The sequence below is a fragment of the Falco naumanni genome, chromosome 5, assembly GCF_017639655.2.
Source record: "Falco naumanni isolate bFalNau1 chromosome 5, bFalNau1.pat, whole genome shotgun sequence".
NCBI lineage: Eukaryota > Metazoa > Chordata > Aves > Falconiformes > Falconidae > Falco > Falco naumanni.
Window position 1 is genome coordinate 3,485,623 of NC_054058.1, and position 13,152 is coordinate 3,498,774.

The following is a 13,152-nucleotide window of genomic DNA, read 5'->3' on the forward strand; positions in this document are numbered from 1 at the left end:
CTTTCTTTGACTGAGCTCTTTTGGCCTCATATTTGCCAGCTCCTTTTCTCACTGGTGTGGCTAAGGAGGGGGCCAGCCACCGGTTTGTGAGCCACAAAGGGGAGAAACGAGCCCTTTTGGGATTTTTCGGGTGCAAAAGCGTTCAGCAGCGCTTTAACATGTCACTCTGAAGCGTGCTGCTGTGGGACCGGCTGGTGCTCAAGAGGAGGAGGAACAGCTACCCAGCAGCTCTGGTTTCAGACCTCTGCAGCACCCTTCGTGTATGACAATTCGCTTTGATCGCAGGACGGCCGGGGAGGGTGGGGAGTGGGGAAGGATGAGCGCAAGCAGCCTCTCTTGGGACCAGGCTATTCTCCAGCCTCCGGTGTGTGATGCCTGGAAGGAGATTATGGAGGGAGCAGCCTACCATCTGGCCAGCTGCATCGTCCTCCTGGGTTACATGGGGGGAAGTGGCATCTTTGGGTCCCTCTATATCTTTGGCTTCCTGGCCCCAGGCTACTTCTGCTATGCTCTGTGGGGCTGGCTGAGTGCCTGCGGGCTGGATATCTTCACCTGGAACATGGTGCTCGTCCTCGCCTGCTTGCTTCAGCTGGCTCACTTGGCTTACCGGCTCCGCAGAGACACCATCCCAGAAGAGTTTGACCTCCTCTACAAGACCATGTACCTGCCCTTGCAGGTGCCCCTGGAAGTCTACAAAGAAATCGTGAAGTGCTGTGAAGAACAAGTCCAGTCACTAGTCAGAGACCAGAATTACGCAGTGGAGGGCAAGACGCCCATTGACCGCCTCTCATTGCTGCTGTCTGGCAGGTAAAGGCTCTCCGGTTTCTGAACAAAGTCTGACAGCAGAGCGCTGGGGCTTATTGTTGTATTTTTGCCCTCTGTAGAAATTGGGGTGAGGATTGTTTCCTTCCTCTGAAGGGGCTTTGAGATATGCATCTGATTATTGGGGGGGGTAACCCACTTCTGGGGGTCACTTTTTGTTTGCTTTTGTTCTTCTAAAGTAGAGTATTTCAGGGAACAGTTTGCAGGATCATGCTATGCGCAGTACAGTGGCCGGCTCAGCCTTGCCTGTGATACTGTTTGGGAATCCTGACCTCATTCTCCATCATTTTAAAGGGGTTTTATTTCTGATCGGAGCAGGCTGGCTGTGAGAGAGTGTTTCTTGAGGCAGGGAGGCAGCGTGTCTGGACCTGTGGTCTCTGGGGGTACCAGACACGCCTCTGTGATGTGCATGGTTGTGCACTGAGAATGCTGAGTCCTCAGTTCCCCTGGCCCCCGTGGCCAGCAGTGCTCAGGGAGAGGTTCCACCCTGCTGCCAACACCTCAAGTCCTAGGGCTGTGACATTTTTCACTTTGAGGGTCATTTCATCAAAAGGGAGAGCACTCCAGGGGTGGATCCTGCCTCGTCAGGCCTCTGCCTTTCCCTGTGTCCTCATGCATTCATGATGTTCCTTCCTCTGGACCACCGAGGAGGACCTCAGGGACCTCTAGATAGTCACACTAGGGATTTGATTATTGAGTGAACTGTGCTGATGGAGTACTAGCGTTTGTTCATCTGAGCTCCTGTGCCGTGCCTTAGTGAGCGTATCTCTTAATGATTTGTGAAATCCAAATGCTTGCGAATAGTGATGATACTGGCTTCCCAGCCGCTGCCAGGCACTTGCCACTAATGTCAGGTGAGAGTGGGAAGGGAAGGAGGTCTGTAGACGGGAGCAGTGCTGAGCTGTAGGAGTGTGTCTCACAAGGATTTTCCTTTGGGAAGACAAACCCAGCATCACCTGGGGCTTGTGTTTTACTGCAGTGGTCCATCCTCTCTGGTGAGCGGGTGTGTAAAGAAGAAGGGCTGTCCTTCATCTTTTTGTTATTTGTCCCTTTGTAGAATGTAAGAGCATTCTGAGACCACTGACCAGTGCTGAATGGCAAAGCGCTGGGAGGAAACTGGGTACATGTGTTTTCATTACATTTCTTTCCCCTTACGAAACACCCGCGCTGAGCAGCTGCTCTGAAGTTTACCGTATCTGCAAGTAATGTTAGTGAGGAAGAGTCTGTGCTGTCTTGCCCCGCACTGGATAATCCGACGCTGCTCTGTGGGCATGGAAGTGCTGCAACAGACAGTAAGCCGGGGCTGGTGGGGTAGTTGTGCTGCTCTCTTTTGCAGTGGGAAGTATGCATTTTGGCACGTATAGGATGCTCCGTGGAGATGCAACTGGATTTGCATTTCCTGGTACCCCCTCTATTGCCTTGTGAGGTCCTTGCTGACTCAGCAGAGCGTTGCTGCTGTTACGGTGCCCCTTCTTAAACTGAGCAATAGCCAGACAAGGGGGACTTGGAAATGCAGGATGTGCCTGGATCAGAAAACCTGCTTTGTGATCCCTGACCCTTCCAAGCAGCGTTCCCAGCTGGCTGGAAGCCAACAGTGAACTGAGCCTTAACTCCTGAAAGCAAGAATTGCCTTTGTGCATTGTACAGTGGAGGAATGTGGCAACAGGGAGGCAAGAGGCCCCAAATCTGGTGGTGCAGAGTTATGAATAGAGCTCCAGAGTGCCCTGCCATTGCCCCAGGCCTGTGCAGCTCTCCTCTGCTCCCACAGCAGAGCTCCGTGCAAGTTCAACTTTGACACTGGTAGACGCTTGTAGCAAAAGCAGCAGAAAAGGATACTTGGGAGGCCAAGAGAGAACAAATAGTAATGTGCAGCAAACTGAGCTTGCAGCATGATGTGTCAGGAATGAGGGGGTTCTGGGTGTAACAGCTTCTCAGCATCAAGGTAGGGAATGCTCTCGTGCAACCCTGGGGACAAGAAGATCCAAGTACAAAGAGCCACAAGCTGGCTTAGACGAACCTGAAAAGCAGCAGCAGTCTGGCGGGCTGAGAAGCCCTGGTTTAGGACCAGGCATTGCACCTGTGCGGGCTGCTTTGCAGCAGGAAACAGAAAACGGGTTATGGGGAAGTGGCAGCAAACGTGTCCCACAGAGGAAGGAGGGGCAGTCCCATAGACCGAAGCATCTGCACCTGTCCCGGAGCGGGTGTGAGACAGGCATGAGATGAGAAGTCCTCTCCTCCCTGGTGGGACCGGCTGCCTGCCCGTTGTGTAAGCTGATCAGGTTCATGTGACATCTGTTTTGTGGCCTAAGCCTGTGCACCTCATCTGTCCTCCCTGCAGGGTCCGAGTGAGCCAGGACGGACAATTCCTTCACTATGTCTTTCCGTACCAGTTCCTGGACTCTCCAGAATGGGAGTCGCTGCGACCCTCTGAGGAAGGAACTTTCCAGGTAACCCCGCGTGGCCCCGCAGCAGCCCAGCTCTGCTCCTCGCTGCTTCGTTTCATGTCTGAGAAGGGGACGGAGGGGCTCATTGTGCCGTTCAAAGCTAACTGGGAATACTTCCCTCCCCTTCCTCATGGTTTAGCCAGCACGAGATGGTGTGATCAGCTGTGTTACCTTTTCTCTTAACTTCCTCTGAAGACCTCAGTGCTGCTCCTACTATCAGCTGATAGGAGGGAGGGTGGAGCATGGTGTTCCTTTCGGTTTAGCAGGGAGATGAGGTATTGGATCACTGGCACTCTTCCATTACAGCATCCCCTGGTACCTGTATTGATGCATTTGCCCTGCATGCTGCTAGCAGGGTGCATCGCTCCAGCATCAGGATGGCAGCCATGACAATATGCTGCAGTGATGTAAATCCGTAAATATCCTGTTCCTCACAGAAGTTTTTGATGGTGATGTGTTTGGGGTGGAGAAGCAGAAGGGATGATTCACACCCGAATATGGTTCTTTCTGAGCAGAAGAATCCCTTGCGGAGAGGCCAGACCAATTCTTATTTGCAGCAACTGAAAGGATTTTGCTTTTGCTGTCAACACCCCACAGTATTTGCTTGGCTTTCCCTCTGGGGGAGGTTACTGAAGCCCACATCTCTCTGCCTTTAACTCACACCCCAGGACAGGCTGATCCCTGTCAGGCTGTCAATCTAGAATATGTTGGTTAGCGCATATGAAAAGGGATTTTGCTAATCTCTTGGGGGCATGGGGCAGTCATGAAGGAATGATGATGCTTTCTCATGAGGGCAGTCATGCTCAGGCTTGGTTAAAGCAGGCCAGCTCTCCGAATCTGCTTTCCTTGGGTCTGAATTTGGCCCATGTGTGAAAGGGTCACGGTGGTCGCTCCTGAAGGCCATGCTATTGCCACTGACTTGCAAGAGGAACAGTGGCAGGAGATGGATGACTGTGGTACAGGGCTACGGCTCATGGGAAGAAATAGGGATGTGGGGCCAAGATGATGGGGTAGAGAGGGCAACAACAGCATGGCTGTGCTAGGGGTGGCGGTATCTCATGTTTTGCACAGGGCTTCGATCCGGCAGCAGTCTGCTGCTAGGTCCTGGACTGTAATTTGCCTAAGAGTCGAGCAGAGAGAAGGATGGCTGCGCAGTGCTCCCGGCAGGGAAACGGCCATCTGGATGGCATGCAACCTGCGAAAACCTCTGCAGCACTTTCTGAGCTGATTTCTGTGGAACTGAATGTTCCAGACCTCCTGAGTGTCTGTATCTGTGGTAGGTGAGACAGCTTGGGAGCAAGCTGGTGCCAGGCTGCACCAGCCCTGCCAGCATCACGCTCTTGGCTCCTGCTCTGTGAGACAGGGCTGGTCCGGGAGGTTGGCTGTGCCTGGCCCAGGATGGGGAGGTAGAGGCCTAGGTGGGGCACTGAGGAGCATGAAGAAGCGGCAGCTTGTGTGAAACCAGGATCGAGCAGGTGAGGCTTTACCAGTCCATGTTCCTGCCAGGACGTTACTCTTGATGGCTGTGCTTAGCCACGGTGATGTGCTGCTTTTGGCAGCTGTATGACCCACTAGTCCCTCTTACCTGAGTAGTTAATAACACTCTGGCATTTCTCAACTTATTTGGTTTAAAAAGTGCACATTTGGCTCTGAGGCTTTGCTGGAGGAGGGCATAAAAGGTTTTTCTTGCCCAAGTTTTCCCCATGGCTCTCTGGGTTGAGCAGTTTCAATCCTGAGCCCACTGAAAAATGACAGAAGGGTGACTCAGTCTACAAGGAGAGCCAGTTTCCTTGAGCTTTCTACTTTGGCTGTGTCTTCTTCCCACAGGACTGCTGGTTCCCAGTGCCTGAAGGAGTGGGGTTTCAGGGCTGGCACTTTCCCCTGAAGGCTGAATTATGGGCTCTGCCGATGCCGGAGTGCTTTGTTGGGGGGGATTCACGAGTGAAATCTGCCCTGCTGTCCTGGTTAGGAGGCAGGTTTTCTTATTACATCTCACTTAATCCCTCACAAGAAGTGGAGGCTTTTGATCACTGTGCCAGAAGCTGGTTAGGGAAATGAGATTCTGGTTATTTCAGTTTCCGTGTGACCCTTCCTCTTGCTCACCTTGGCCTGGGAAAGTTCTCAGGTTTTATCTCCTATATTTCTTTCATAAGGCAGCTGCTTGCATGGCAATGGCATTAAATATCAAACCCAAGGACACACACATGCAGCCAAGCTGTGTTCAGCTTCCCAGTGGCCCTCTGCCATGATGGCTGGCCAAGGAGACCCCTGGATAGAGAGGGAAAGGGAGCCCCCAGGATATTTTGGCTCCAGCACTCGTTCACATGCCAGTGTCTCCATTACACCCGGATGTTCTTCTTTGGCCCAAGGCAGTTTGACCCTTCTTGTGTTTCTTATCTATCATTATTATTATTAATTTACAATATACAGTTATGGTTTAGATAATGTTTTTTTATTATTATTAACAATGTGGTCTTATAGCTAGGGAGGAGTTTGCATTGGCAAAACCCAAAGCAAAACAAAATGTTCTCTAAAATCAACCCAACAAAACCTCAGGTGAGTTCCCTACCTACACACAAACACAGTAAACCCCTTTGATTTCCTCTCTCACCGAGCTGTGCCCCATGTCCTTCAAGGCCATTCAGCCCTACAGTGCCCTGCAGAGCTGGTGAGACAGGACACCCCTCTGGCACAGGGTGACCAGGTGAGCCTTCCAGGTGGCCTTCTTGGAGCAGGGGCAACCTGGCAGCGGGATAGGCTAGCCGCCTGCCACAGGGCTGCCCGCTGGGCATGCAGAAACACCCCGCTCTGTAAGAGTTCTCTAGAGGGAGCAGGCTGCCTGTGCTGCACTGCTCGTTTCAGCTACATCGCTCGAGTGTCAATGGGGAGCATCATCTGAAAGCGGGAGGGTGAAACGTAGCCAGCCACGTGGCTAGGGTAAGCAAGGGCATGCCACTGAGTGCATAGGAAAAACTGGTCTGTGGCTCCTTGGGGAGAGGAAACAGAGGCAGGTACGGATTTATCTGATCGTTCAGCTTGGACGATTTGGCTCTCCAGCCCTGCTGCCTCCAAGGAGTGCGGGCATCGGAGGGGCTGGGGGCCTTCACTGGAGAGAAGCACGCAGCCCCAAGGCATGACTCCGCTCCCTCCCTGCCCCACAGGTCACGCTGACGGCTGAGACCGACTGCAGCTTCATCACCTGGCCGAGGAAGAAGCTGTATCTCCTTCTGAGGAAGGACCGCTACATTGCCCGGCTCTTCTCCTCCCACCTGGGCTACGACATCTCAGAGAAGCTCTATTCCCTCAACGAGAAGCTGTTTGCCAAGTTTGGCCTTCGCTTCGACATCCGCTTGCCCAGCCTCTACCACGTCCTCGGGCCAGCCTCCTCGGAGGGGGAGTCGGAGGACTGTGAGGAGCCGCCACCTGCCTCTGGCCAGGCTGTCTCTGAGCCCCCTCCGCAGCCACCGCCACCACCACCGCCAGCTCCGCGCCCCCGGGCATCCCGGCCCGACAGTGACCTGCTGGGTGAGGACTCCACCAGTCTTGTCTTGGAAGATTTTGCTGAGTTGCCGGGGTCTTTTATGGACTATGTGAGCGAAGGGGAGTATATGAAGTGAGGGCACTCCTGGCACGGGCATGCCTCACCCTGTGTGGGACCCCCGCGTAAGTACCCGCTTGCAGAAGCAAGTCCTTCCCGTGACCCAACTGCCCAGGCAGAGCGGCAGCCCCCAGCTTCTCGCCCTCGTTTGCTGTGGGTTTGCTCCCCTGCAGTGTTTTTTTGCCTGCTGCCCCAAGAAATCCCAGGAGGTGGGCTTGAGCTGTGTGATTTCCTTAAGGAAAAGCAGCAGGGTAGAGGCTTGACTCCAGGCACCAGCTGCACTGTGGGGCAGCAGGGCCGGTAACCTGGCTGTAGGAAACTCTTCCCTGCCCTGTCCTTTCCCCATCCCTCAGGAGAAACTGAAACAGTGTCCAGGCTGGCGGGTAGTACACAGCTGCCTGCAGAGACGCCATAGGGCTCAGCCTGGTTCACCATGAGCTAGAGCTGTGCCTGGAGATATTCCAGTGCTGAGCTGAGGAAGACATGTGCAGGTGAGAGAGCAGACAACCCAGGAGATGCTGACAGGGGTAGAAACAGCTCCAGGGTTTACAGTGGATTGATAGCGAGGAGTGGCTGTACCGCCTGCAAGTGCTTAGTCTGGGCAGGGGGAGAAAGCTCAGAGCCCTTCCCCCTGCTGCACACCGCAGCTCATCCCAGCGTTTGCTCTGTCCTTATTTCTGCTGAGCTTTGTCTCAGCCAGATCAGTGAGGTACTGAAAACGCTGCCCTGTGTGGTACAGCTCTGGCCTCCAGCCACCCTGGACTGACAGGTTAAACATCGTTTTAATGTGCCCCAAACACTGCTTTCTGGTGAGTGGGAATAAGATGCTGTCTTCCAAAATGCCACCTCCTTACGCTGCAAGGGAAAAAATCCTGGGCCTTGTGGATGTTGAGGCAGAAGAGCTACACAGGCAAACAGAAATAGACAGGAGGGTGGCTCATGCTTTAAATTCAGATCTAAATAGCCAAGAGAAAATTTCCACACTGAGCTGCTTTAGGCAGCTGCTGCACACCAGCTGCAGACTTCGAAATGTGCATTCCTGCTGCCACCCCGTAATAGCTGCTTTCTGGCATCCAGCTACCAGCAACCGAGCCTGGGACTGGGATTTCTGTCCTAGAAGCGACCACTGCATGTGTCCCAGTTGGGTCTGCGTGGCAGGGAGGAAGCTGCAGGGCTAGGCTGCAGCTGGGGAGCCCATCTTCCAGCAGACATCCTTGAACAAAGTGCACCACGGCACTCGGGTCTTCCCTGCACGCGTGTGGGTCTGCTGCTGGGCTGCGAATGCTTGGGCTGTGGACTCATCACTGGCAGGCAGCATGAAACAGGACACAATGACTCCTGGCATGAGCCCTGACAAGTCTGCAGTAACTTTCCCTACCCTGCAGCGCTCGTGCACAAGCCTCACCACTGTGGTGGCAAGGGGACCGTCCCTCACCGGTCCTCTGCATGGAAAGGCTGCGTGGGACAGGCAGCACTTGCTATTTGCAGGAGCCCTGTGGTGGGAGACGATTTTTTTGCTGTTCTATCCTGTTGCTTTTCTTAATTTTTTAAAAGAGTGGAAGATCTTACTGTTTACTGCAGTTACAGTTCTGCTTTGTGTTGAGCCACGTGCCTGTTCCTGTACTGCTTCCATGCCTCCAGATTTAAAATCTGGGATGTGAAGAAACTGGCCAGGGAAGGAACAAGTGTATTTAGTTTTGCTTGAATCAGATAAAAGGTCAGCAAGAGTTTTGCTTAGGCTCTCTGTTGTTGGGATTATTTTTTTTTTTTTAAAAAAAAGGAGGCATAGAGAAGAATTAAAAAAAAATCATCATTTGTTTTCTAGCTTAGAATTCCTAGGAACGTGAAGTCCCTGGTTTTGGTAGACTGCTGGAGATATGATTTTGCAGCTTTTTCAGTCCCTACTTGGAGAGACAGGAGCACTGAATCACTTAGGAGACAGCCATCCTAACTGTCAGGCAAATCTGATGAATACATGCAATCAAGAATGAATGCAGATAGTGTTGTAAATGTGAAGTCTCTTTGTCTATGCTTTGGTTGTAGTTTGTTTTCTCAGCAGAAGGATACCCATCCTCAGGTTATTGGCAGAATTCTCCTAGTTGATCAAGTTTCATATAATCAGAATGTCAAATGCAATTAAAAAAAACGGAGGAGGCAAGGAACACCGTAGCTTTTTTTTGAATCATTTCCACCCATTTTTGGTAATGAGTCAATATTGTGAACATACACACAAGAGGTGTATGTGTACATGTGTGTTGGGGAAAGCTCCTGCAACACAGCACAAAGCTATTCTTCCTTTCACACAACTCTTTTAAAATGTGTTGCTGGAAGCTTTTGTCTTTCTAGATCTTGTGAATGAGGCGGTATCAGGGTGTGCTGATACTTGCAGTGGAGACCTGCAATAAAAGCCCAAATGTTTCAGAGGCCAGTATTTGGGGTGGGAGATGAGGAGGGTTTTGCTTGTCTGCCAGTGTGGTATTTTAATTTCTAAGGTAATAAGACAAGGAAACACAAACTCTGTTTAGTGTGTTCATAACAGCGGAATGAGCGCTTCCTTGTTACTGTGCTTACTGCCTGGGCATCCTAATCGCATTCCATCCCAGCAGTACAGCAGCAGTTGTCATAACCGGACAATACTCCACAGCGACTTGAGTAAAATTTAGTGATACAATCACAAAAACCAGTGAGACAGAGGAGCTGCAGTTCTCCCTTTCGGCCAAGCACTTGCCACAGCTCAGCTGATGATCTGAGCAGGTCTGCCTTGGCCCAGGGAAAGCACTCCCATAACGTTTCCCTGGAAGTGCTGACAACATCCATAGTAAATAGGGATATTCCCTGCAGTGTTGTTGTTCAAAGTAAGTGATACCTGTGGTCCCAGAGGTCAGAGCTCCCCTGGGGCTTTCCCCTGTCTGTGCTTTCATCTCCTCCCCCAGCAATGTCCGACCCGGGTAATCACCTTCCAGCTCTCTAAATTCCCCGTGCTCAAGTGCTTCTATGGATCACGTTCCTTTTCGTTTTCTGTCACTACAATGGCCACCTTGCAATACCACAGTGCAGGAGGGCAGTTCCTGAATGCCCAAAGTGCTGCAAAGATCACGCAGAAGAAAATATTCCTGGGAGATATGTTGGCCTACTATTCTTACCATTCCTGAAGTTTCTAGTCTCATGAGCAAGACAGTGATATCCCACTGATGAGCACGTTCTTTGCCTAAGGAGGAGAGATACATCAATAACTTAGAGGCTGCCTGTTTAAAAGAAATGGGTTCAAAGGTTCTGTTCAACGCTTGCTTTAACAGGGTACTGCCGTATAGCTCAACGCTCCATAGCAAACTAAGCTTTATTCCTTGCATGAATATTCAAACAACCAAAAGTCACCTGCTTTTTCCCCTTTTCATACCACATTTGTTCTAGTTTGTTGCTATCAGGTGCTTGCAAGATGTGGAACTGTTGCTACCTAGTTTTACACAGTTACGTCGTGGGGCTGGCTTTCTGTTTGGTGGGTGAGGTGAATGGATGGGTGGGTGGGTGCTTGATGGCCTGTTACTTGGTCTAAGATAGCAAGAATCATTTTACACTTGCTTTGAGAGCAAAATCAAAGGAGCTGTGGACTTTGTTTCGCCAGTATCACTGCAGGCCCTTTGGGCAGGGGGTGGGTGGGGTGGTTTTGCTGTCTCAGAATGGGTCTGTAACCGCATTTTCTGATTTATCACATATTGAAGAATTACATAGTTACGCATGCTGATTTAGGCGGGGGGGTTGGGGGGGAAGGAAGGTAATGGTGGGCTCCATGAGGTTTGTGTCTTGTAAAAATTTAGAACTAAGGTTTATTCCTGTGATAATAATGGTGGTTTGTTTTTTTTCTCCCCCACCTCACTCTCATTTTCCTCCCCTCTCCACTGCTTTCCTTCTGCAGCCTCTGGAAACCTTCTCCGGAGTTCTCCCCATCCTCTCTGCAAAGGACGAGCTCCTCTGGCTCCCACTCAGACCCCCGAACTCTAGGGAACAACAGGCTGTTATGATCCTGAAGCCCCTCCAAAGGAGCGTACGCTCACACAGGTTTCTGACCAGAGACACTCTTTAGCATGCGCTGAGACATCCACCTGCAGACATGTACACGCAGGAGCACATGAAGCACACGCGTGAGACTGCGGTGTGACACTCCAGCACCTCCCACCCCATGGTTGTTCACCAGAGCTGCCTGCCCCAGTGTGCTTCCACGGTTTGTTTTCTAGTCCTGCCTCTGAGGTGCGTCAGCAGCTGTGATACCAAGGTACACCGATATTGCTGCAAGCGATACCAGCCTGCTCACAGAATCTGTGTTCCCTTTGATTTAATAATTGCCATTAAAATCAGAGATGAAACTGCTGGTGTTTGAGGATTTGGAGAGGGAGACAATACTGTTCGAAAGGTTTGAGGTGATCTCAAGGCACAGAGGGGAAAGGACAGGGGAAAATGAGCTGCCTGACAGCTTTGGTAATGGGCTTGCAATGGAGAGCATGATAAGAAGATGTGCTATCATGCATCTCACTGGCATCCACTTTAGTAAGATGAGAAATTACTTTTCCAGGAGTTAACATTTCTCATTTATGACAAGCACCACTTCTCAAAGAAGTTACTGATTTCTGGCGAAAGGTTGGTTGTTTGAGTTGATTCATTTGGAATAAGAAAGGGGAAGAATTGGGACTGGGGGAAGGTGTAGGCAAGAAGGAGAGCCTGAACCCTTTTTTTTTTTTTTTTTGTCTCGCTTCTGCTCAGAGGGGGACAGCCGTGGGGTGCATGCACCAAGTGAAGAAATGAGTGAGTACAAAATGTCTCTGGGGAGAGCAGCCACTGGCAGGAAGAAGTGTGATATCTTAGATGAAAATAGTATGGAAATGGAAGGCCTCTTTCAAGTTCTGCTGCAACAGGCTTTGGCTGATGAGCTTCCCCGGCCATTTCCTCTGTCAGGGAACTGGAGATGGCAGTGTTGGTGGAGAAATCCTCTGTCCCACAGTGCCTGGTGCAACCAGCCTGGGCGGCGAGGGTATGAGCCTCTGCAGGGCAGATATCCAGGGAAGGAGTGAGGAGCATCACTCTCTCCATCAGCAGGCACAGGGCAGTGCATTTTTCAGTGCCTCTTGGCTCTTGGCAGTGCCCGGCCATTCTGCGTGTGGGGCTGGTGGAGGCAGCCCTACCTGCCTTGGGCTGCTCACGCAGGGGCTGCCCAGGAGACTGGTTGGGCATGGCATGCAAGTCTCAGCTGGGTGAGATCTGTGCCCTTGGGATCTGGCACTCTTGCTGAGGTCTGGAGAGGCCTCTGAGGTGGTGGGTATGTGGGTTCCATGGTGTACACAGGTCCTTGCACTGTTTAACTTTGCAGTCACCCCAGGGCAGAAGAATGGGGCTGCCCCATGCCTGGGGATCATCCTGCTAATGGTTCTTACCATGCTCTGTTGCTACATTCTTGCTTCAGCCTGACCCCATTGCCCTTCACAGCTGGGAAATGTGTCCGGCAAATCACGGGAGCTGCTGGGGTCTCTTCTGCGAAGGAACCGAAACGCACAGTGAAACTCAGTCCATCTGTCACAGTGCTTTATACCTCTGCCCGAAGGAAGTGGATGGGGCTGGGCTGTATTACACGCTGCCCCTCACAGGTGCCTGCTGAAGTTATATTCCAGTCCTCAACAAGAAGCTCCCTGGAAGCTCTTATGGCACCAGCTGATCTGGATCTCTGTCAGGCTGTCAGAGCTCAGCTCTAACCCCCTCCTGAGTGTATGCTGGAGACGGTGTTTGTTAGCTGGCCTTCCAAACAGCCACATGGCAGGGCCCAGAAGCTTGGATGTAAGGTGACAGCAGGAGCTAACTCTGCAGTGACAATGTCTAGTGAAGCAGTAGTGACAGCTCATGCCAAATAGTTGAGGCTTCTTATAGCAGAAATGCCTTTAGGATGCCCCTCTCCTCTGACCATGGTATTCCTTGTGAAATTTTCTATCACTTGTGAAGTCAGTCTGGGGAACCAGAGAAAATAGTCTATAGAAGATGTGACCTGTGGGCAAAAGTGATGAAGACCTGTCTCCTCTTTGATTTGCATATGCATCAGGGTGGTAGAAAAGACATGGCTTGGTGAGGGCTGTTTCTATGTACGTGCATCTCTTACTGTAATCTTTCACCAGTTCTTTCCAGACCTTGGCTACTTTTCCAGGTTTGAAAGATTGTGCTGAGCTCCTGGGACTAATTTGTGTTAGGTGACCTGGTGGCTGCGATGCCTTCTGTTCTGGGAAGTTGGTCAAAGCAGTGCAAAACTGGATG

General features: G+C 51.4%; 1 protein-coding gene across 2 annotated transcripts; it reads left to right on the forward strand.

Moving 5' to 3' along the window:
* The first annotated feature begins 298 nt into the window (after positions 1-298).
* Positions 299-11,225, forward strand: POPDC2 (popeye domain containing 2). 2 transcript variants are annotated; one of them, XM_040596394.1, is made up of 4 exons: positions 299-807; positions 3,161-3,269; positions 6,428-6,929; positions 10,778-11,225. In XM_040596394.1, the coding sequence occupies exons 1-3, from the start codon at positions 317-319 to the stop codon at positions 6,881-6,883; spliced, it is 1,056 nt and encodes a 351-aa protein (XP_040452328.1). In that variant the 5' UTR covers positions 299-316; the 3' UTR covers positions 6,884-6,929; positions 10,778-11,225. The 2 variants fall into 2 exon arrangements, with proteins under 2 accessions (XP_040452328.1, XP_040452329.1); XM_040596395.1 differs by having other exon boundaries at positions 317-807; positions 6,428-6,791.
* Positions 11,226-13,152: the final 1,927 nt, after the last annotated feature.